This window comes from Myotis yumanensis, unplaced genomic scaffold (assembly GCF_028538775.1).
Source record: "Myotis yumanensis isolate MYYU_CA2020_CCGP unplaced genomic scaffold, mMyoYum1.0.hap1 SCAF_11, whole genome shotgun sequence".
Classification (NCBI taxonomy): Eukaryota; Metazoa; Chordata; class Mammalia; order Chiroptera; family Vespertilionidae; genus Myotis; species Myotis yumanensis.
In genome coordinates this window covers 53,208,064-53,228,815 of record NW_027223762.1, presented here as the reverse complement: position 1 = coordinate 53,228,815, position 20,752 = coordinate 53,208,064, and the positions used below count along the sequence as shown (strand labels likewise).

The window sequence follows — 20,752 nt, the reverse complement described above, 5'->3', positions numbered from 1 at the left end:
TGAGACCTCGGCTGCTGAAAGCAGGTTTCTTTGCTTTGTTTACCTTCTGTATTTGAAACTTTGTTGCAACTCCAGCTCTGAGATCCCGGCCTGCTGAAAGCAGGTTTCTGGGGATTGTTTAGATTCTATAATTGTAACATAGTTGCTTAGAGAGCAGCTCAGAGGCCGGCAGTGGCAGGCGGGGAACCTTAGCTTCCTCCTTCACTGGAGTAAGCAAGCCTCCTGTTCTCTTCAGCTGGCTGGCTGCCGGCCGCCATCTTGGTTGGCAGTTATTAGATTAGATAGGATTAGGTCCTCAGAAAACCAGATGGGCTGAGCGCCCAAATGGTGCCAGCACCCAGAGAGGGGAAGTCAGACTCTAGGTGGGCTTTTTCAGCAGGGAATTTCGAATCCTGGGCAAGTCCAGAGGAGAAAGTTGCTGATCTCAGCAAATGAGATGTGATCTAAGCAAAAGGGAATGTCGGTTGGGAAATGATCTAAAGGTCAGTTTTCCAAGGGAGGTGATATGGATTTGATTATTTGATCAGGTTTAATAGATTGTATCCCTGAATACCCATTAGTCTCCTGGAGAGGGGTTTCAGCTTCAGGGGGGGAAAAAATTTTTTTTTAGACTCAACCCTCAAAGATTCTGATTTAACTGATCTAGGCCTGGGTGTGGTATTTTTATAAATTCCACAAGTGATTCTAACATGAGGCAGGGTTGAGGATCACAGCACTAAATGATTTGCTTGACAGTTACCATTTATTTGCCACCTAGAACCCTTACATTGATGGATATGGGAGATAAATATCATTATCCCTTTTTACACACATAAAACCCAAGCCAAGGAAGTGACTTGCCCAAGTTCACGTGGGCTCTAAGTGAAGGCCAGGTGCTCTCCTCCATCTTTCCCAGGGCAAGCAGGATGGTAATGAGCTCACGGGGAGGGTTACCAGACAGGTACCTGGCTGGAGCTGGTCTGCTGGACGGGCTGTAGTGTGTGGGTTCTTGACTTCTTGTAGGAAAGATTTCACAACACAAGTCCAGGTGCTTTTGAGGATATGTTTATTAAAGCTGGGGGAAGTGAAACAAGGAAGGGCTTAGGATGGAAGAAGCCATAGGAGAAAGCCTCAGCCAGCTGCTTCTGCTCTCTAGAAAGAAGTGAGCCAATGTGAGGCTGCTGTCAGCTCACTGGAGAGTCAGAGAAAAGGGGGCTTTGGGGAGAGGTTCAGGGCAGGGCGTTAGCCTTGGACGAGCTGCCCCTGCCCGATGCTCCCCTGGTTACAATTCTCATGGGGTTCCTTAGAGTTTAGGACAGTAATTCCCAAAGTGGGCTCTACCGCCCCCTGATGGGCGCTGCAGCGATCCAGGGGGGCAGTGATGGCCACAGGTGCATTTGTTTTAACTTTTTTTATATTACCTTTCTATTCTGAGTTCAATAAATAGTTTCATAATTTCAAACTTCAATGTTTCTAATTTACACCTTTCTTTACTATATTTTACAAAAAAGGTAGAAACATTAATACATATATCTTTCTGTTTAATTGCTATTAAAATTTTTAAAAAATTAATTTCCAGGGGGCACTGAGTAATATTTTTTCTGGAAAGGGGGCGGTAGGCCAAATAAGTTTGGGAACCACTGGTTTAGGAGATGCATGCCTCAGGGGAAAGAAGAGGGGGAAGGAAAGGCCCAGACATATTCCTGGAAGGGAGAGTGTGCACTGGGGTCCTAAGTTTTGAGGGTTTTAGGCTGGGAGTGTGAGGGAAGTCTTAGGGAAGGATCTCAATAGAATATTCCTCAGCTTTTCCAGGTGTATCCTTTCAGGGTTGTGGTCTCCACTGATGGATCGGCGCCAGGGCAGAGGATCATTAGTAATTGAAGCTGGTCCTGGTGTCACCCATCTGGTTTTGCTGTTTTTCCTAAGCCTGGAGCTGAAATACAGCTGAGGCCTAGGTGTTACCTGTAGGACAGTGGTTCTCAACCTTGGTTTCACATTAGAATCACCTGGGAATCTTTTTAAAATCCTGATTGCTGGGCCTCATCCTCCGGAAATTCTGTTTCTTTATTATGTGCTAGGGCCACAACATTAGTAACAAAGAAACAGAATTTCCAGAGGATGAGGCCCAGAAATCAGGATTTTAAAAAGATTCCCAGGTGATTCTAATGTGCAGCCAAGGTTGAGAACCACTGTTCTAGGAGGAAAGGTCAGGGAGGTCTAAACTGCACAGATATCGGCCATTGATATGCCAGGGGAGGAAAAGCCACCCTGGTTTTGAGGTCTGGCACCAATTTTGCTCATTGCTAGGCACCCGGGACTTTCTGCTCTAGTGACCTTCTGTAACTTGCCGGGAAATGCTTGGCCAATTTGTTCAACTCTGTCTCAATTTCCCCACTCCACTTGCCAAGGAATTTTCCCAGCTTACTATCCTACCTCAGAAGTAATGAGCTCTGGTGAGGGGTCCACACAACTCCCAGGCTTGTTCTTATTTCTCTTCCAGTAGCCCTCTCTCTACTTAACTAGAAACTGCTTCTGTTACACACTTGACCCTGAATTCCCCTTCCTTTCCACACTTGAGTTTGAAATGCAGTTAAGGCCGCCCCAGCTTGGGTTACTCTGGTCTTGGCAGGGCCTTCCTTCCTTCTTCCATGGCCTTTACCCAATGATCTTTCCTGTTTCCCTGAAGGCACTGCCTACTTGGCCCCGTGTAGCCCTGGAGCTTTAAAAAGCCCAAATTCTCTCCTACAGGGCAAACTCCAAGTCATCCTTTGTGACTGCATCACCACACCACAGACACCCTTCCCGTTTTCACTGCCACCTGCCTCATCTGTGACCTGATGCAAAGCTTGAGGAAAACCATGGGCAGAGAAATTGGGAAGGGGGAAGTGTTCCGAGGGCAACAAGTCTAGCCTCTCACTTTGTGATATAAAAATCTCTGAAGTGTTTCCCTCTTTGGCATCCCATCTGGAGTCCCATTGGTCCTCTGAGCATCCCCAAGACATCAGAATCATAACAGATTTCGTTCTCAGGGAAACAGGCTCAGAGGACACCCGTTGAAGGGTCTGTTTTGGGGGCTGTTGTGCCTTTACATCTGCACTCCAGAAGGATCTGTCTGTGTAGGGTTGGACCAAGTAGGGAAGTGAGAGGAAGGGGCCACTTCCCAAGGATGGAGTCCTTCGGGTGGTAGCCTTTCTAAGCAGCCCAAGGGGTGGAAGCAGAGCAGAATGAACAACCTGGAGACCTTCACACACACACACACACACACACACACACACACACTCCAGCTGTTAACCAAACAGCACTTTTTAACCAAGCAGCAGCGTTTACTGAGCTCCAAATGGGGCTGGCCTGGCATGGCCAGTGCAGCAGGCTGCCCTCAAGGGCCAGTCAGTGGCGTGATAGGAGATGCAGAGGTGCACACTTTGGGGCTGCCCTTAGGCGCTCACTGGGGTGGCTCAGATAGGAGCAAATGCCAAAGTTCTTTGGAGACCAGAATCAGCCAGTGTGGCCATTCGGCCTCTCCTCCAGGTCCGACTGGGTCAGTCCCCAGGCCCCGAGGCAGCACCTGAGTCCTGGGCCTGTGGGCCACTGCTGCCCTCACTTCTCTGTGGGAGAAAGATGACCAGCAACACAATCAGGATGATGAGCAGGCCACCGCCCACCACCAGCCCCAAGTAGATACGCCAACGGATGTTCTCCCAGCGCTTCTTCTGGGCCAGGGTCTTGGTTGTCTTGCTGAAAGCTGAGCTCTGTAGATGTCCCCAGACACAGGATAGGAGTTAGTGGTTCCCTAGAGACCTGAAGCCAGCTCCTCCCAATCCCACCCCAGCAAGGTGTAGTCTCCTCCTGCATCCTTCCCATCTGTATGTTCCCTCTCCCCTCACAGCCTGCCCTGGAACCCTCCCAGCCTGACTCCTAGTCTCAGACACTGGTGTAGCCTTAACTTGCAGCCCTTTGGGCTAACCTCCAGTTAACCATGCCAATTTTCAACCTTTAGGAAGCTCTACAGCTTCAAACCAAGGCCTACTACCCATTGCATATCTAGGCAAGGGGGCGTCAAGAAACCCACAGGCCCAACACTGGCCCTCAGGTCCCACCAAGGGCCTGGAGGCACTGAGCACACCCTATGAGCTCCCTATCAGGGCTCCTGCCAGCCTCTCCCTCCCCCCTCCGTGCTTCCCCAGGCCTCACACCATGTTCAGGAGTTGGTCGGAACGCTGCTCCAGCTCCGAGAGTTTCCCATCGCGCTCCAGGACCTTGTCAAAGTTGTTGAGCATGATTTCCGTCACCTCGTCCGCCTGCCGCTGGCACTGCTCCAAATCTTTCCCTGCCTGGGCACAAAGTCCAAGGTCAGGGCTGAATGAAGCCCCCACCCGGCCCTCACCTGGTACTGAAATCTAGAGGTCTCCTTGCTCAGTGTGTGGTGTGTGTGTGTGTGTGTGTGTGTGGTGTATGGCAGGGGAAACAGCATCTTTCATGTAAGGATATATGTGTGGAGTAAAGGGCCAACCTCCTGGGTGTGTGTGGCTCACCTCGGTCTCACAGGCCCCTCCTCTTGCCCATCAAAGCAGGTCCTAGGATAGCCAGCTTCTTCTAAGGTGCCCCAGGATGGGACCTTCCCAGAACCCCACTCTTCCACAAAGCAGATACTTTTCTCACCTGCTCTGGGGTGGCCTCTAACCGATGGTTCTAGGACGGCACACTGGCCCTCTGGCTTCCCCCAGCAAAGAAGAGGAAACCAAGCTACTTGGCTAGAGCCCAGCTAGAAAGATCCACCCCACAGAGCTAAAAAAGTAATTCTGGACCATCACACGTCATAGCCTCTGCCTAACCCACAGGAACACACAAAGACACAAACTGAGATCCGATCTCCCTCCTTGGGCCTCTGAGTGGTCAGGCCAGTTCTGACCAGGCTTGGAACTTACCCAGCTCATTTTAGAGGACTGGGAAGGGAGGTGCAGGGTCCGATTCGGGGGAGGTTGGGAGGACAGGGGAGAGGAAAAAAGCATGGGTCACATACAAGAAAAGAGCTAGGCTTTGGACACATGCAACTGAGAGAGAGCCAGGGCAGGAGGTCCTGGTTGGAGAGCTGGAGGTCCAGGAGCAGGTTGAGACACAGATCAGGGAGAGGAATATGAGAGGATTAACAAACCACAGCAATTGCCTCCTCCCATTTTAGTTCCCCACAGCCCATCCCTCTTCTCATCTCCTCTCCACAGAACATGGGCCAAGCTCCCTTTCCTGCCATACCATATTGTCCATTGTCTACAGTAGACACTTTGGCACTTGACTGAATTCCACTTAAAGCCACAGAAAGGGAAGGTATCTGGTGGTTACAGAGGGCCACCTCCTACTCAGGCAAGAATCTTCATTCAGGATCCTTGCACACAACCTCCAGGCAGCCCCAGCTCATGAGTCTACCTCCCCAACTGGGCCACAAGCTCCCAGAGGGAGGGCAGGGCCCAGTGCCCTTCTTTTGTCTGCCTGGAATCAAGGCCCCGGGAGGCCAGCACAGTGCTGACCATTGCGAGGACTCGGTGAGTGAGTCATTTGCATTATAGCCTGTCCAAAAGCAACTCTTATTTTCAAGAGCTGTTACCCCCGTGTGTTTATCTAGCCCAGCAGGAGTTTCGAGGGGTAGCATCTAAAACCAAAGTAGGTCAATATTTGCTCATGAGCTAGAAAAGAAATATTTGCTTCAAGAGGCAAACCATGGTAGACGGGTATACTCACCGGCCAGGGGAGCAGTACTGAGGAACAAGGAAGAATAACAAAGAGAACAGGGAAACCATACTCATCTCTACCACATCATGACCACTATTATGATGACTAGATTATTCAACAAGGTTCCATTATGTGGAGTCTTTCGCATTCAAACAGTACAAGGCATCCGCACATTCAAATTGTCTGAGGCCAAAACTTGGGAATGGACAAAGATTTGAAAATGAGAATCACTGCTAGAGGTTGGTGGGACGTTGGATATTTATTTTTTCTACTCTGAAGACTACAGCTGTTGTTTTTCTCCTCCATGGGGTGACATTGGGTCACATTCTCTAGGAGAGCTGGCTGTACCTCCCACTGCAGTCCGCAGCCTCCTTCCCCCACTGAGCACCAGGCCTGTCTGGACCCCAGATGGTTCCAGGCCTAAAGGAACACATTCGCTTCAAGGAACACAGAGGCCTCAGACTCAAGTCTCTGGCCCTCCTTGGCCCCACTCAACTAAAGAACTACAGGATGTGGAAGGAGGCAGCGGCCAGAGATCAAGGCCAAGCTGCCTGCTGCCACATTGAATGCAGCCTAGAGCCTGGCACACAAAAGCCATTTGGGAAATATTTTCTGAATGAATTGTGCCTGTTCTTAAGAAGATCCCTAAAGGCTGAGGAAAGAGCCATATACGGTACAATTAGAAAAGAGTAGAGTTACACTGGGAGATGGCAATAGGGAGTATTAGAGCTGCCCACAGAGCAGTGATTCCTGAGAACCTTCATAGAGTGGGTGGGGTGAACCCTGGAAGAATGGGGTGGAGCTGGGGCATTCTTGAGGGCTAGGCAAAGGGTAAGGGTAGAGGGGCAGGGTGGGCCAGAGAAAAGTCAAGAAGAGGAAGCGCAGGCCCTGGCTGGGCAGCTCGGTTGGTTAGAGTGTTGTCCCGATATGCCCAAGTTGCAGGTTTGGGCACATACAGGAATCAACCAAATGAATGCATAAGTAAGTGGAACAACAAATCAATCTCTCTCTCTCTCTCTCAAGTCAATAAAAAATAATAATAAAATAAATTTTAGAAAAGAAGAGGAAGCTCACTTGGAGGGAGAGATGGTATAGGTCTCTGAGCCAAGGGCGACACTGCAGAGGTGCTTCAGGATAACTTATCTGTTGGTGGAAGGCTGGCATGTTTGGAAGTGAGAGAACTTAAAACAGAGAGGCCAGCCAGACAGGGTGAGAAGAGAAGTGCCATCAGTAAGTATGTGAGATGTCCACTGGGGGCGGCGGGGTTGGGAGGGAGGCAGAGAATGTAGAGGATGGGGGTGGGGGGGGAAGGGGGGAAGGCACTTCCAAGTCCTTTCAGGGGCCTGAAGGGCTTGAGGGCGGGGGGGCAGGGAGCAGCAGTATAGTTGGCAGACAGAGGGTGGGAGTCATCCAGGAAATGTGATTGACAGACAGTTATCCTCTGTACAGAATATCCCTCTTTTGACACTCAAATGTCCCATCAGATTTTTCCAGGCCAACTGCCTTTGGTTCCTCTGAAAACAAAGCTCTCAAAATCTCCCTAACCCTCGTATCTCTCCTCATGACCAAGGACATGACCTTTCTGACCTTCCACTTCCTCATCTATAAAGTGATGACAATAATAATATCTACCATGATGTTAGCTAAGACATGTGACATATTATAAATAGCGTCCTTAGCACAATACCTGACACACCCTAAATGCTCGGTAAATAATAGTTGTTCTTACTGATTTAGCCCAACTTTCCCTAGCTTTTTATTTTTTAATATATGTTATTGATTTTTTTTACAGAGAGGAAGGGAGAGGGATACAGAGTTTGAAATATCGCTGAGAGAGAAACATCAATCAGCTGCCTCCTGCACACCCCCTCCTGGTACATGCCCTTGACCGGAATCGAACCTGGGACCTCTCAGTCCACAGGCCGACGCTCTATCCACTGAGCCAAACCGGTTAGGGTTCCCTAGCTTTTTTTTTTTTTTTTTTTTTTTTTTTTTTTTTAATAGATCCCAAGCACTACACAATACTGGGGCTCAATAAAATCTTTTAGATATTTTTACAAAATATACATCCAAGCCAGCTCTTCTTTATGGTAAACGTGTGGCCTTAATTGTTTCTAACCTAAATACAGAACTTTACATGGGCCTTTGAGAACCTGCATCTAGTTTATTCCCATCAGGCACTACAGGCTATTGAGGTTTTACCTCTTGACAGTAATAACAGCCACCATTCAATGGACACTACTCTAAGCCAAGCACTGCGCTAGCTGTCAGTTCACTTTATCTCATTTAATCCTCACAATAATCCATTGAGGACAGTACTATTATCCCAGTTTTATAAGAAACTGAGGCTCGGAGGGGTTAAAGCACCTGTGCAAGGTCACAGAGCCAGTGAGGAAAAGACCTGAGAGTTGAACCAACATAGACTCCAAGGACCACATTCTGAATGCCTGTGCTAACCCGAATGCAGGCAAAGGGAGGCCAAAGGCTTTAGCTGACTGGCTAACGCCTCACCAGGCCTTTGGGTGCTGCCAACTCAACTTGTATGCATATGAAGGAGGTCAAAACCCACATTCTTTGGACAGTACATGAGAGAGGACCATCTAAAAGATGAATGAATTCAAGTCATCATCCATTCAATTTCCATCTTTCCTATCACTGTTCCTGCTCCACCCCTGATATCCATCTTCATGCCCAGCACAACGGAAACACAAAGAAATATTTGATTGAATGGATTAGAGAAGGGAAGGGAAAGGAAGAAGGACCGGGTAGGGAAGGGGGATGGGAAAAAGGAAGGGAACGAGCTGTGGGCAGAGAAAGGAGCAAGAGTGAAAGAACAGAGGAATGGGGATAGGAGAAAGGGGGGAAGGGGGAGATCAATTTATTCTTCCCAAGCTCTGATCTACCATTTGCCTCAAGTGAACCTGTGAGAGTCCCAGAGTTTCCCAGTTTCCCCCAATAAATTATCCTGCCCTCAGTTTTCATTTCGGGAGTTCTTTCTTCTCCCCAAATGCTCACCCCTCTCCCCGCGTGATCCCTTGCCCTGCACACTGGGAAGTGGGCTCTGGACTCGGTCCCATTCTCAGAGCCTCCCTCAGTTTCCTGGCACGGCCTTACAGCTCAGCACTACCTTCCTGCCCAGCTTCCTCTTCCTGCCTCCAGTTCCCCGGAGATGAGACCATGCAGGCATGGCAACCGCTAGCGGCCCTTCCATCCCACCTCTGCCAGCTTCTCTACAGCAGCACCTGAAAGCACCAAGCCTGCTTCCCACTGGGCCCGTCTTCCCACGGGGAGGGGAGGCCAGCACTGCCACCACCTGTTCCTAACACCTTTGCCTTGGAGATGGCAAGTGAGGGCAGAGGCCAGAATCTGCAGCCAGAGTGGCGGAGTGGCGATGACTCAACTCAGGAATGTGTCCCCAGATAGGGGTGAGAAGGGAGTTAGGCCTCTGCCACACTCTGATAACTTCAGTGGAACTTTTAAACAACTTCCTTCCTCTTTCACCCCCCAAAACCTGTCACGGGCTGGCTCAACCTCCAACCACCCCATCTGCTCAGGTGCCTACTTCCCCTGCGGGGCTTGCCACCTCACAGCCCCAGGGCGGGGGCGGGGGGGGGGGGGGGCGCTGAGGCGGTCATCACATTACCTGCCAGGCAGGTAGGTCTCTGCCATTCTATCTCCTTTAACCTCCCACGGACCGACCCATGGACCGACCCAGCAGGGCAGGTATCGCTGACCCGCTTCTCGGGGGAGGAAAAGGAGGCTCAGGGCGGTGAAGTGATTCGCCCCGGGTCACAGAGCCGGTAAGTGGCCACCACCAGGATCTCAGCCTGACCCCGACGCCGACGCTGGCAATCACTTGGCTCAGAAAGTGGAGCCAAATCCTGCTCACTCCGCGCGCGCGGGGCAGCCGGGAGGGGGCTCAGACCACACTTTCCGAAACTCTCTGGCTCAAGGGCAGCGGAGGGGCTGACCCAGCCCGGCCCCAGCAGCGGGAGCCTCGCCCGGGGGACTGCGGTCACGGAGGACGCCCCCCCCCCCCCCCCGACGACTGTCACACCCGCTTTGCTCGTCCTCTGCCCCTCGCCCGGCCCACCCTACCCGCGTGGCCCCTCACCATCGCTGCTGCCGCTGCTGGGCTCGCTCCTGCTCCTCTGCCCACAGAGTGGCCCCCGTGCCAGAGCCGGGGAGGAAGCAGAGGGGCGGGGCAGGGCGGGGCGGAGGGGGGGGCGCCTTCCCCCACAACCGAGACCAAGTTCAAATTAAACCGAAAGCAGATGGCTGCGGCGACCGGGGTCATAGGGCGCCTCCTCCTGGACCAGCGGACCCAGCTTCGGATGACTCCCCAGCCTCCTGCACTGGGGCTAAGTTTGAGCAGCCGGGCACCAGGTCTGCACGCTGGCCACACCTCGGCCCTGGAGCCGGCTCTGGGAGGCATCTCTGGGACTGCCTCCAAGATCAGGTAGACGGGGCTTACCTGGGGTGGCATGATGCATTCATTCTAGGGGGGACTGTAGGAGCACCATTGTCAGGCACTGTGCTAGGCGTCTCCAGGGTCTTCACCAGCGTGGTGCGTGCATCTCACCCATAACCATAAATAGTCCCCCCCAAAAGTTTTGTAGTTTTTAAGATATGTTTACTGATTAGTTGATTTGAAAGACAGAGAGAGACATCGATTTGTTGTTCTACTTGTTTATGCATTCATTAGTTGGTTCTGCATTCATTTGCTCTGACTGGGATCGAACCCCCACAACCCTGGCATATGAGGACAACTGAGCTACCCGGCCAGTGCCAAAAGTTTCAAAACTAAAGGAAGTTTATTCACAGGAAGCATTGTGCATGCACTACCTGCCACTGAACTGTACATTTTAAAATTGTCAATTGTATGTTATGAGAATTTCACCTCAATTGAAAAAGAAAACAGACCATCCTGGAGAAGGTGCAGCTCTAGCTTTTCTGTATTTCCCCAGGAGGGCAAGTGCAGCCCTGCCCTGATGTGATCCTGCTCCTCAGAGGCTGTGCGAGGCTGGTGGCTTACTGCCCCTCCAGCGCCCTCCTGAAGGTGAATCTCCCCATCTGTGCGCTCTCCTCATGGCTGCAAAGAAGTCAACAGCCACCTTTTCACCCCAGCCCATGCCATCCTCAACATATTAAATGTGGCCCCTCTTGAGGAAGGGGTTGAGGGCTCCCTCCCTGGGGTTGAGCCCCTGTGAGCACAGACCCAACCCTCATCCTGGACAGTCTGGGTCCCAAGGAAGAGGTTTCAGCCAAGTTCCTTGTCCCTGGAGACTAGGAGGGGCCTGAGGAGACAGAGGATGGACATCGTTGTGGCAAAGATTACCAGTGAGTCTCTTCTGTGCTTTCCTCCTCCCTCCCCAGACAGGTTAGTTTCCATTTTGGAAAGCCTATGAGGGTAATAGGGACAGACAGCAAGAACTCTTCCCCCAAACCAAGGCAGACTGGGCACTGGAAAGAGGAAAGAGTGACAATGACGATGGAACCTGGTGGGGAGGAGGGAGGCTCAAAGACAGAGTCCCATTGTACATGGAGGGGAAGGAGGGCCATAGGCCCTGTCCTGTGATACTGACTGTGCTCACCCCCCTTAGTCAGCTGAGACCCGGAGTCCCTGCTCAGTCCCAGAAGGACAGGAGCAGACAAAAGACAAATAGAATTTGCAAAACCACAAGAGAAGGAAAAGCAGTCCAGTTCCTCTCAACCCTGCTCTAGACTACAACAGGGCCACAGAACAGACATGGCAATGATGGGAGAGGCAGATGGCCCTTCACCAGGTTCCTGGGTGCTCGGCCTAGGTAGGCCTCATGTCGCGGTTAATGCTTCCAGCAGAACAGTAATCCAGCGACATGGCAAGGCCCAAGAGAGACATTTAGCAGTCTGGCCCACCACTCTAAACCGCTGTGAAGGTTTTGAAATTTCCATGTGCCAAGGCTCCCAGAAAAGTTTTGTTCTTGAGACCTGTGACAATGAACGGAAGAAGGGGGAATAAAGAAAAACAGGGAGGCTTCGACTTTCTTCTCCAAACATGCACTCTCCACCCCTCCCACAACTCAGGCCACAAAGGGGAGAATCCAGGGTGTGCTCAGGGAGAAAAGGGCCAAAGGCCGAATGCAAGAGGAGAAAGTACCTCACAAACGTAGGGATCCTGAAGGGTCTTTATTGCCTACCAGCCACCATCAGTGTCCCAGCCTCATGCTGGGCTCTCCAGGACTCTCCTACCAACCCCGAGGACCTGGGGAATGTGGCCACAGTCCAGCTCTCTCCTTCCAGGGGATCAAGGTACTTCCTGGGGCAGACAATGTAGCAGAGGGCCTCAGAGTGAGGGGCAGAGGGCTGAGCAGCATTCCCTGTGGAGAAGGGCGGGAGAGGGGGCCCTTCTTGACGCCCACCATGGAGGGATGTCTCGAAGAGGAGGGCAGGGTGGTGTCATCCTAAGAGGGAATGACACCAGAGGCAAAGAGCACAATGAAGAGGATGATGATAAAAACAATCACACAGATGAGGACAATCATCTTCACATTCTTCCACCAGAACTTCCGAGCCACCTTCTGCGATGTTGTCTTGAAGTGCTCAGACTGTAGGGGATAAGGTAGAGTGATTCAGTTCCTCGTCCCACTGGAACAATAGTACAAATACAGGCCCCCATGCCATACACCTACATATTTAAGTGATAAGCTGAAGTAACAGACTGCTAAATAGAAAATGTCCTGTCCTCCTACCTTGACAAACATACCTTCATAACCCTCTGGTGGGCCAAGTTTAAATTTAGAAATCCTGGACTCCCCCTGGCCACCTGCCTACCCCCTTCTCTTCTTACCCCTGCCCTGTCATGCACATTGTGGGGACTTTCACACATGCTCACACCCAGGGGTGTGACACTGGCAGGGCAATCCACCCCTTAGGAGGGTAGACACTGAGGCCAAGGAGAACAGAGTCAGGTTCCATGCTTCCTTGCCTCCTGGGGACCGCTGAAGTTGGAGGAGAGGGGCCAGGGCGATATGGTGGTTGGAAGTGAGGGAACGTGCTTTCTCTCCAAACTGGGGTTGCAGTAAGTTCCATGCTCCCCAGGTTAGGCTGTGGAAAGAAGCACTAAGTCCCAAGGAGACAACAGAGCTGTGCCCAAGATTACACATAGGACTCAGAAAGCCCCAGCCAGTGTGTCCCCTTGGACAAGGAACTTGGGCTCCAGCCTTTGCTGAACTTTAGAGGAACTCCCTTCCTGAGCACCTGGCTGGAGACAGAGAAGAATGAGGTCAAGCAGATGTGTGGGAGATGTTATTCTAGCCTTCAGCTCACACAGGACCCCATCAAAGAATGTCACCGCTCTGCCCAGCTTCTTTTTAAAGCTGACTCAGCAAGACCCTAGCAGTTTTCACCCCCTGCCTAATAACTCCCGGAGAAGGCCAAAGGGCCTTAAGAGGGTTTTCCAAAGCCAATATTTTGCCCTGGGGAGATCAGGTTCAAATGACTGCCAAGGGCAGCTTTCAAAAGGAAAATCAACTTCGCAGAAGAGAAGTCGAAGAGTGCCTAGATTCTTAGAAAACGCCTCCATGGGTCAGCCCCCACCCACCAACCCCGGTCATTGGACCTATTCCCTGGGCCCGTACCAATCGGTGGAGTAGAACGGGATCAGAAGCGAGGACTCGGCTAACATCAATTCCCCAAACAGGTGAAGAGGCAGACTTCCCTCCTGTTCATTTTGCTCCCAACACCACCAACCCTCAAATTCCCAAAGACCCTCCCTCCCTCTCTTCCTATTGTCCCCATTGGGCTCCCCATCTCACTGTGGCTTCCAGATCCTCTGTCTTGTTGCGAAGATGGTCCAAGTTTTCTCCTCGGGCCAGGATCCGCTCCACATTCTGGGTCATAATATTCTTGACTCCCTCCACCTCACTCTGCAGGTTCCGCACTCGGTCATTTCCTTCACCTCCACTGGCCTCCTCCTGGGCAGCAATGCAGGGGTTAATTAAGTCAAGTGGCAGAGGAACTGAGACGCAGCATGGAGGCCAGAGGAGGGGAAGGTCTAAGGTGGACTTTAGCTTTTTGCCATGCTTGAATTGTTTACAAACAGAATGTTTTCAGGTTCTCAGGGCCTCTGCCAATGAAAAGAAGCACACCACTGGATCCCTCTCTACTACTCCCTTGCTCCTCAAAGAAGGTCAGAGAAGACAGCTGAGCTGGCATTGCAAAATGCAAAACCCCACCATTTACCAATTCCCAGATCCTACACTGTCCTCATTAAAAACGCCTGTGCTGGCCCTAACTAGTGTTCAGTGGTTAGAGCATCGGCCCAAGGACTGAGGGTCCCAGGTTCAATTCTAGTAAAGGGCATGCACCTTAGTTGCAGGCTCAATCCCCTGGCCCCATCAGGGAGCGTGTGGGAGGCAACCAATCGACGTATCTCTCACATCGATGTTTCTCTCTGTGTCTCTGCCCCTCCCTTCCATTCTCTCTAAAAATCAATGGAAAAAAAATATCGTCTGGTGAGGATTAACAACAACAATAAAAAATGTCTGCGCTGGCCAGTAGAACACCCTCACCTGGCACAACCCTCCCTCTCTCCACAGGGGCAGCTAGAGGGCTGTTCTGGCACCCGCCTCCTGGGCAGCCCAACTGCTGTGACCCCGAACGCCAGCAACCAGGCTCCAAGTTCCTCACAAGGCCCATGACAGCAAGCCGTTGGGCCACAACTTCTGCTTCTCCCCGATCCCCCATTTAGCGCCATGTGCAAGCATGTCAAACTTGCGGCCGGCGGGCCACATGCCTCGTTTATTTGGCCCCTGTTAGCCTTTGGGTTTGACATGCTTGTACAGGAACCAAACAATCACCAGTTAAGTTGATATTAAGTAAAAACAGCAGCCTGGGCACTGGGGGAAATGGAGGGCAAGTCCTCCCTGCTTAATGCCTCATCCCCAGGCTTCACGATAAGGTTTTTGAACAAGGAAGAGAAAACGTTATTAAGCTCCTCCCTCCCCAGACCCACTGGATCTCGAAAAACAGGGCAGGGTGTGGATCCACAGTAGATTATCACAGAGAACCAACTTCTGGTTCTTTTACAAACTCTTAGGTCTTCCTTATGTTTATAAAGAGGGGGCCAACTCCTTGGACTCAGGGAGACAAATTCTTTGGGTTTCTCTATAGGACAAAGTGAAAGGCAGAGGGGGGAGCTGAGCTGGAATGTACACTGGGAAACAGCAGCGCTGCCCAGGAATGTCACATCACCTGCTGGGGCGGGGTGGGAGGGTGGCGGGAACTGGGGGAGGAGATGAAGGGCCCTTCAGGCAACTCCTTGCCTGGAATTCGCATTCCTCACTCCCACCGGGGCCCTGCTCTAGGCCCAGCCGGCACTGAGGTCGGGGGGAGGAGGGGAGTAAAGGGGCAGGAACACCGACTTCGGCAGCTCAGAGCTATTTGCAGTTAGTTGTCAGCGCTGGCCCAGCCCTCTAACTTGCCACCTTCTCAGCTTTCCTGATGCCCAGGCCCCTCTGGCTTGTCTTTAAATCACCCCCTTCCTAGTTCCCAGCTCACTCACCATGTCTCAGCAGCTCAGGCCAGTCAGCAGCAGAACTCGCCTAGTCTGTCTCCTCCGAGGGCGGCCCTGAGTTCACTTCCTGCTCCAACTTTCAGCCCGCCTCCCCCCCTCCCCACCTGACAGCCGGAGCAGCTCCAGCCACACCTCACGCAGGTTCCTCCAGGTAGGCGGGCCCCCTCCTCTGCCCTCCCAGTCTCCTCCCAAACCCAGGCTCAGGCTTAAAGCAACAAGACTCCACGGCACCCAGAGAGTCTTCTAACTTGTCAGGAATCAGAAAAGAAAGAGGAAGCAGCCCTCCCAGGTTTCCTAAAGCTGTACTGCTGATACAGAGAGGGCAGCCGGCTTCTATTTATGTCTAAATATCTGACTCCAGTTTGTAGAGATTGAAATAAAACTGGGATGGGACAGTAAGCCCCCTGCCAGGCCTGGTTCACATGAAAGCAGAAAGCAGATATGAACATTTTTTCTTTCGCTTTTCAAAATGTTTTTTATTTATTTTTTTATCTTTAGATATGAACATTTCTTGCTGGACAACCCTTGCGCTCCTGTCTGTAGATGGGCAGAGAGCACTAATCCCCCAAAGTCTGGAATGCCGAGATCCTGGCTCAGGTATCAGGAAGCTCTGGGTCACTCGGTGACCCTGAGTGAACCGCTTCACCTCTATGGGTTTTGCAGGTGCTGAAGCCGACCTGGTGAGGAGTACGAGAGCACCCTCAACGTGCCCAGCACAGTGCCTGGAGCAAAAACTGTCCGTATGAATCAGGAAATGATGGCACACCAACCCTCCTTTCCTTTCAGAGTTCCATAATCTTGCCTTTCCCTTCAGGGGCACCACCACGGGGTTGGTGAGCCCCGTCAGAGAAGGGGAGAGAACTGCCCTATGGGCCATAGAGGGGGGCCGGGGCAAAGAATTTCTCCATCAACCTGGCTCCAGGCCCAAGAAAATCCACTCTTCCTGGGTGGTGTTTATCAAGACGGGAGAAGAATAACAGGGACATGCAGGAGAGAAGCATTCCTGTCGCATCCCAGAAGAAGTAACAGTTCCAAGGGGGAAATGTCAGCTGCCCAAACAAATACTTTTTAAACGGTTGAATAAATTTTGGGCCTCTGTAGCATCTTGAAACTCTTTATTCTAATTTATACTGAAACCTTATCCCCAGTTAGATAAGATTATTATATTTTGCAGACCTGAATTTTGATGAGCAATGCCAGCCTGCTTTCACAGAGAATTTGGCTGCCCGACTCCTTGCCCCATTCATAGAAAGGCTACAAGGTGGCCAAGTGGAGGTGGGTCAGAAATCTTGATCTTCACTTGCACTGTCTAATACAGTAGCCACTGGCCGCATGTGGCTGTGGAGCACTTGAAGTGTGGCTAGTATGAATGTAGATGTGATGTAAAAGTAAAATGCATGCTGGTTTTCAAAGACTTATTATGAAAAAAGAACATAAGTATCCCATTAGTAATTTTGTATATTGATGACATGTCGATTAATGTTTTGGATATATTGAGTTAAATAAAAAACATTGATAAAATTTATTTCACCTGTTTCCATTCCCTTTTAATTTGGCTAATAAAAATTTTTAAATTACAGAGTCATTCCAATGGGCCCTGTAATAGCTCAAGGATTTATTCTCTCTCTCTTTTTTTAAATATTTTTTTTTATTGGTTTCAGAGAGGAAGGGAGAGGGAGAGAGAGGAAGAGAGAGATAGAAACATTAATGATGAGAGAGAATCATTGATCGGCTGCCTCCTGCATGCCCTCCACTGGGGATCGAGCCCACAATCCAGGCATGTGCCCTTGACCAGAATCAAACCCAGGATACTTCAGTCTGCAGGCCGACACTGTACCCACTGAGCCAAACCAGGTAGGGCCACAGTCTCCTAGTTTCTATAACATCTTACATTTTTTACAATTGATGAGCTAACACTGATATAATAACAAAGTCCATAGTTTATATTCAGGTTCACTCTTTGTGTTGTACATTCTATGAGTTTTGACAAATGTATAATGACATGTAAGTACCATGACACATTACATTATCATACAGAATAGTTTCACTTTTCTAAAAATCCCCTGTGCTCTACCTACTCAGCCCTCCCTCCCTCCCCTCAATCCTTGGCAACCACTGATCTTTTCACTATTTTTTTTTAAAAATACATTTTTATTGATTTCAAAGAGGAAGAGAGAGGGAGAGAGAGATAGAAACATCAATGATGAGAGAGGATCATTGATCGGCTGCCTCCTGCACGCCGCACACTAGGGATCAAGCCTGCAACCCAGGCATGTGCCCTTTACCGGGAATCGAACCTGGGACCCTTCAGTCCACAGACCAACACTCTATCCACCGAGCCAAGCCAGCTAGGGCTGATCTTTTCACTATTTCCAGTTATTCCTTTTCCAGGATTGCACAGACTTTGGAACATACAGTATATAGTCTTTTCATATTGATTTCCTTCACTTAGCAATATGCATTTAAGTTTCCTCCATGTCTTTTAGTAGCTTGATAGCTCTGTTTTGTGAAAGGGCTGTGTATGCAAAGCAGCCCCCAAAAGCCGAAGGGGCCGATAAGCAAAAAAAAAAATAAAAAAAAAATGAGGCAGACAAGTCCAGCTTGTTGGTTTAGAGAGTTTATTAGGGAACTTACATACAGAAAACAGTCATGGGCATCAATAAGAGGAATGGATCCCCAAACCTTCCACCTTCAGATTTTAAAAGCTGTGAGAATGTGTGATGATCAAAGGGATCAGGAGCTAGGAGGCTTGGGTGCCAGGGTGAGGTAACAGAAACATCCGGGACACCTCACCCTGAGAGAGAATTAATGGGAGTACTGAGATCAGTCCAGAGTTCTGTATTTCAGAACTCACCCAGGGGAAGGGGAGAGAGTCATGGGTTCGGGTTCACCCAGATGTCAAGATGGCGGATTAGTTTTAAGACGGGGTCACTTATGTTCCTAACAAATTCATTTCATTTTATCGCTCAATATTCCATTGTAGGAACGTGTCACAGTTTATCTGCTCATCTATTGAAGGATGTCTTGGTTGCTTCTAAGTTTAGGCAATTACGAATAATGCTGCTATACATGTGTGTGCAAGTTTTGTGTAGCATACATTTTCCACTCATTTGGGTAAATATCCAGAAGCACAATTGCTGGATCATATGTGAAGAGTGTGCTTAGCTTTGTCAGAAACAGCCAAACTGTCTTCCAAAGTGGCTGTATCATTTCGTATTCCCACCAGAAGCGCAGGAGAGTTCCTGTTGCTTCACATCCTCGTGCAGCGTTTCTTGTTGTCAGTGTTTTGGATGTCAACCATCCTAGCACCTACCCCATTGTTGTTAACAATATGTTGAATCCCATTTTATTTGAAAGGACATCAAACAAGCTATGGTTATTCAAACTGGCACATTTGGCTGATATTTTCCCCAAAACGAAAGGAGTGAGCCTGTTCTTTCAAGGAAAACACTAGACAGTATTTGTTGCCTTTGATAAAATGAAAACTTTCAAGTGAAAATTAAAATTCTTATCTTGAAAATTAGAACTTGTATCTGCCACTGTGAGCTGGGCAGCTTCCCAACATTTAAGAGACTCTGCTCTTGGAAAAGCTGCATAACTCAAGGAAACAGTGCTTGCCAAATGACTTTGTTTTCCAATGTTTTACTCAGGCATGATTTTACAATATCATCTTTGAGTTAAATGTCCATTTAAAGTGCAAGTTAGTTAGGCGACTGACGTGGCTTAGTGGTTCAGCATCGACATATGAACCAGGAGGTCATGGTTCAATTTCCGGTTGGGGCATATGCCCAGGTTGCAGGCTCGATCCCCAGTGTGGGGTGTGCAGGAGGCAGCTGATCAATGATTCTCTCTCATCATTAATGCTTCTATTTCTCTCTCTCCCTTACTCAATATATATATTTAAAGTGCAAGATATACCAATGATTTTAATGTTACAGATCAGTGGTCGGCAAAATCATTAGTCAACAGAGCCAAATATCAACAGTACAACGATTGAAATTTCTTTTGGGAGCCAAATTTTTTAAACTTAAACTATATAGGTAGGTACATTGTTATTAAGTTAATTAGGGTACTCCTAAGCTGGCCTTTGCTAAAAAACGTCCTAAATCTGATTGAGGTACGTTCGCTGAGGTCGACCCCTTCCAACTCTCGCATCCACACTCAATTGGTGCATGAATCGGGCGCGCGCCGCCGCCCCCCGCCCCCACACTGCGTACCCCGTCGCCAACCGACTGACACCCCCCACTTCTTCTAACGCCACTTCTTCAAAATAAACTCGCCCAGGCCGAAAAACAACTTCTGCGCATGGGCCATGAAGTTTCAATTGCACTGTACATGCGCGCCCGCACGTGGTATTTTGCAGAAGAGCCACACTCAAGGGGCCAAAGAGCTGCATGTGGCTCGTGAGCCACGGTTTGCCGACCACTGTTATAGAGCATAATGTTCATTGATATGGTTTCAATTTTCACATCTAAGTAATCTTTAAAAACTACCACATGCAAGTTGTGTCAAAGAAGGATATCCACATTTATCTAAAAGGCCATTAAAATGCTTTTCTCTTTGCCTGGCCAGTGTGGCTCAGTGGTTGAAAATCGACCCATGAACCAGGAGGTCACGGCTCAATTCCTGGTCAGGGTACATGCTCATGTTTGCAGGCATGGAGGTAGCCGATCAATGATTCACTCTCATCATTGATGTTTCTATCTCCCTCACCTTTCCTCTCTGAAATCCATAAAAAAAAATATTAAAAATATGCTCCTCCCTAGTCCAACTATCTGTGAAGCCAGATTTCCCTTCTATACTTATATCAACCAATACCATTTCACAACAGATGTACTGCAGAAGCAGATATGAGAATCCAGCTGTCTTCAATTAAGCCCTCACAGTAAGACAATATGAAGTACTCTTTTAAAAAAAATTTATCGCCCTGACTGGTTTGGCTCAGTGGATAGAGAGTCGGCCTGTGGACTGAAGGGTCCCAGGTTCGATTCCGGTCAAGGGCATGTACCTTGGTTGTGGGCACATTCCCAGTAGGAGGGTGTGCAGGAGGCAGCTGGTTGATGTTTCTCTCTCATCGATGTTTCTACCTCTCTATCCCTCTCCCTTCCTCTCTGTGAAAAATCAATAAAATATATTAAAAAATAAAATAAAATAAATTTATCGTTGAAAGTATAACATAAGTCCCCCCTTTTCCTCCATTGAACTCTCCTAGCCCACTCCTGCCCCCCACCCCAGGCCTTCACCACCCTATTGTCTGTGTCTGCTGGTTATGCATACAAGTTCTTTGGTTGACCTCTTCCCACCCACCCTCCCCTGCCTTCCCTCTGAGGTTCGATAGCCTGTTCCATGCTTCTATGTCTCTGGATCTATTTTTGTTTATTGATTTATCTTGTTCCACACACCAGTGAGATCATGTGATACATATCTTTCTCTAACTGGCTTATTTTGCTTAGCATAATACTCTCTGGGTCCATACATGCTGTTGCAAAAAAT

The 20,752-nt window shown here is 49.5% G+C and overlaps 2 protein-coding genes across 2 annotated transcripts; both read right to left on the bottom strand.

Annotated features, from left to right (window-relative positions):
- Nucleotides 1-1,028: 1,028 nt before the first annotated feature.
- On the bottom strand, nt 1,029-9,889 carry VAMP5 (vesicle associated membrane protein 5). The gene is made up of 3 exons (XM_070429609.1): nt 9,818-9,889; nt 4,173-4,310; nt 1,029-3,728 (listed from the first exon to the last, which is right to left on the bottom strand). The coding sequence occupies exons 1-3, from the start codon at nt 9,818-9,820 to the stop codon at nt 3,519-3,521; spliced, it is 351 nt and encodes a 116-aa protein (XP_070285710.1). The 5' UTR covers nt 9,821-9,889; the 3' UTR covers nt 1,029-3,518.
- Nucleotides 9,890-11,852: 1,963 nt separating this feature from the next.
- Nucleotides 11,853-15,364, bottom strand: VAMP8 (vesicle associated membrane protein 8). The gene is made up of 3 exons (XM_070429610.1): nt 15,248-15,364; nt 13,500-13,658; nt 11,853-12,290 (listed from the first exon to the last, which is right to left on the bottom strand). The coding sequence occupies exons 1-3, from the start codon at nt 15,248-15,250 to the stop codon at nt 12,147-12,149; spliced, it is 306 nt and encodes a 101-aa protein (XP_070285711.1). The 5' UTR covers nt 15,251-15,364; the 3' UTR covers nt 11,853-12,146.
- Nucleotides 15,365-20,752: the final 5,388 nt, after the last annotated feature.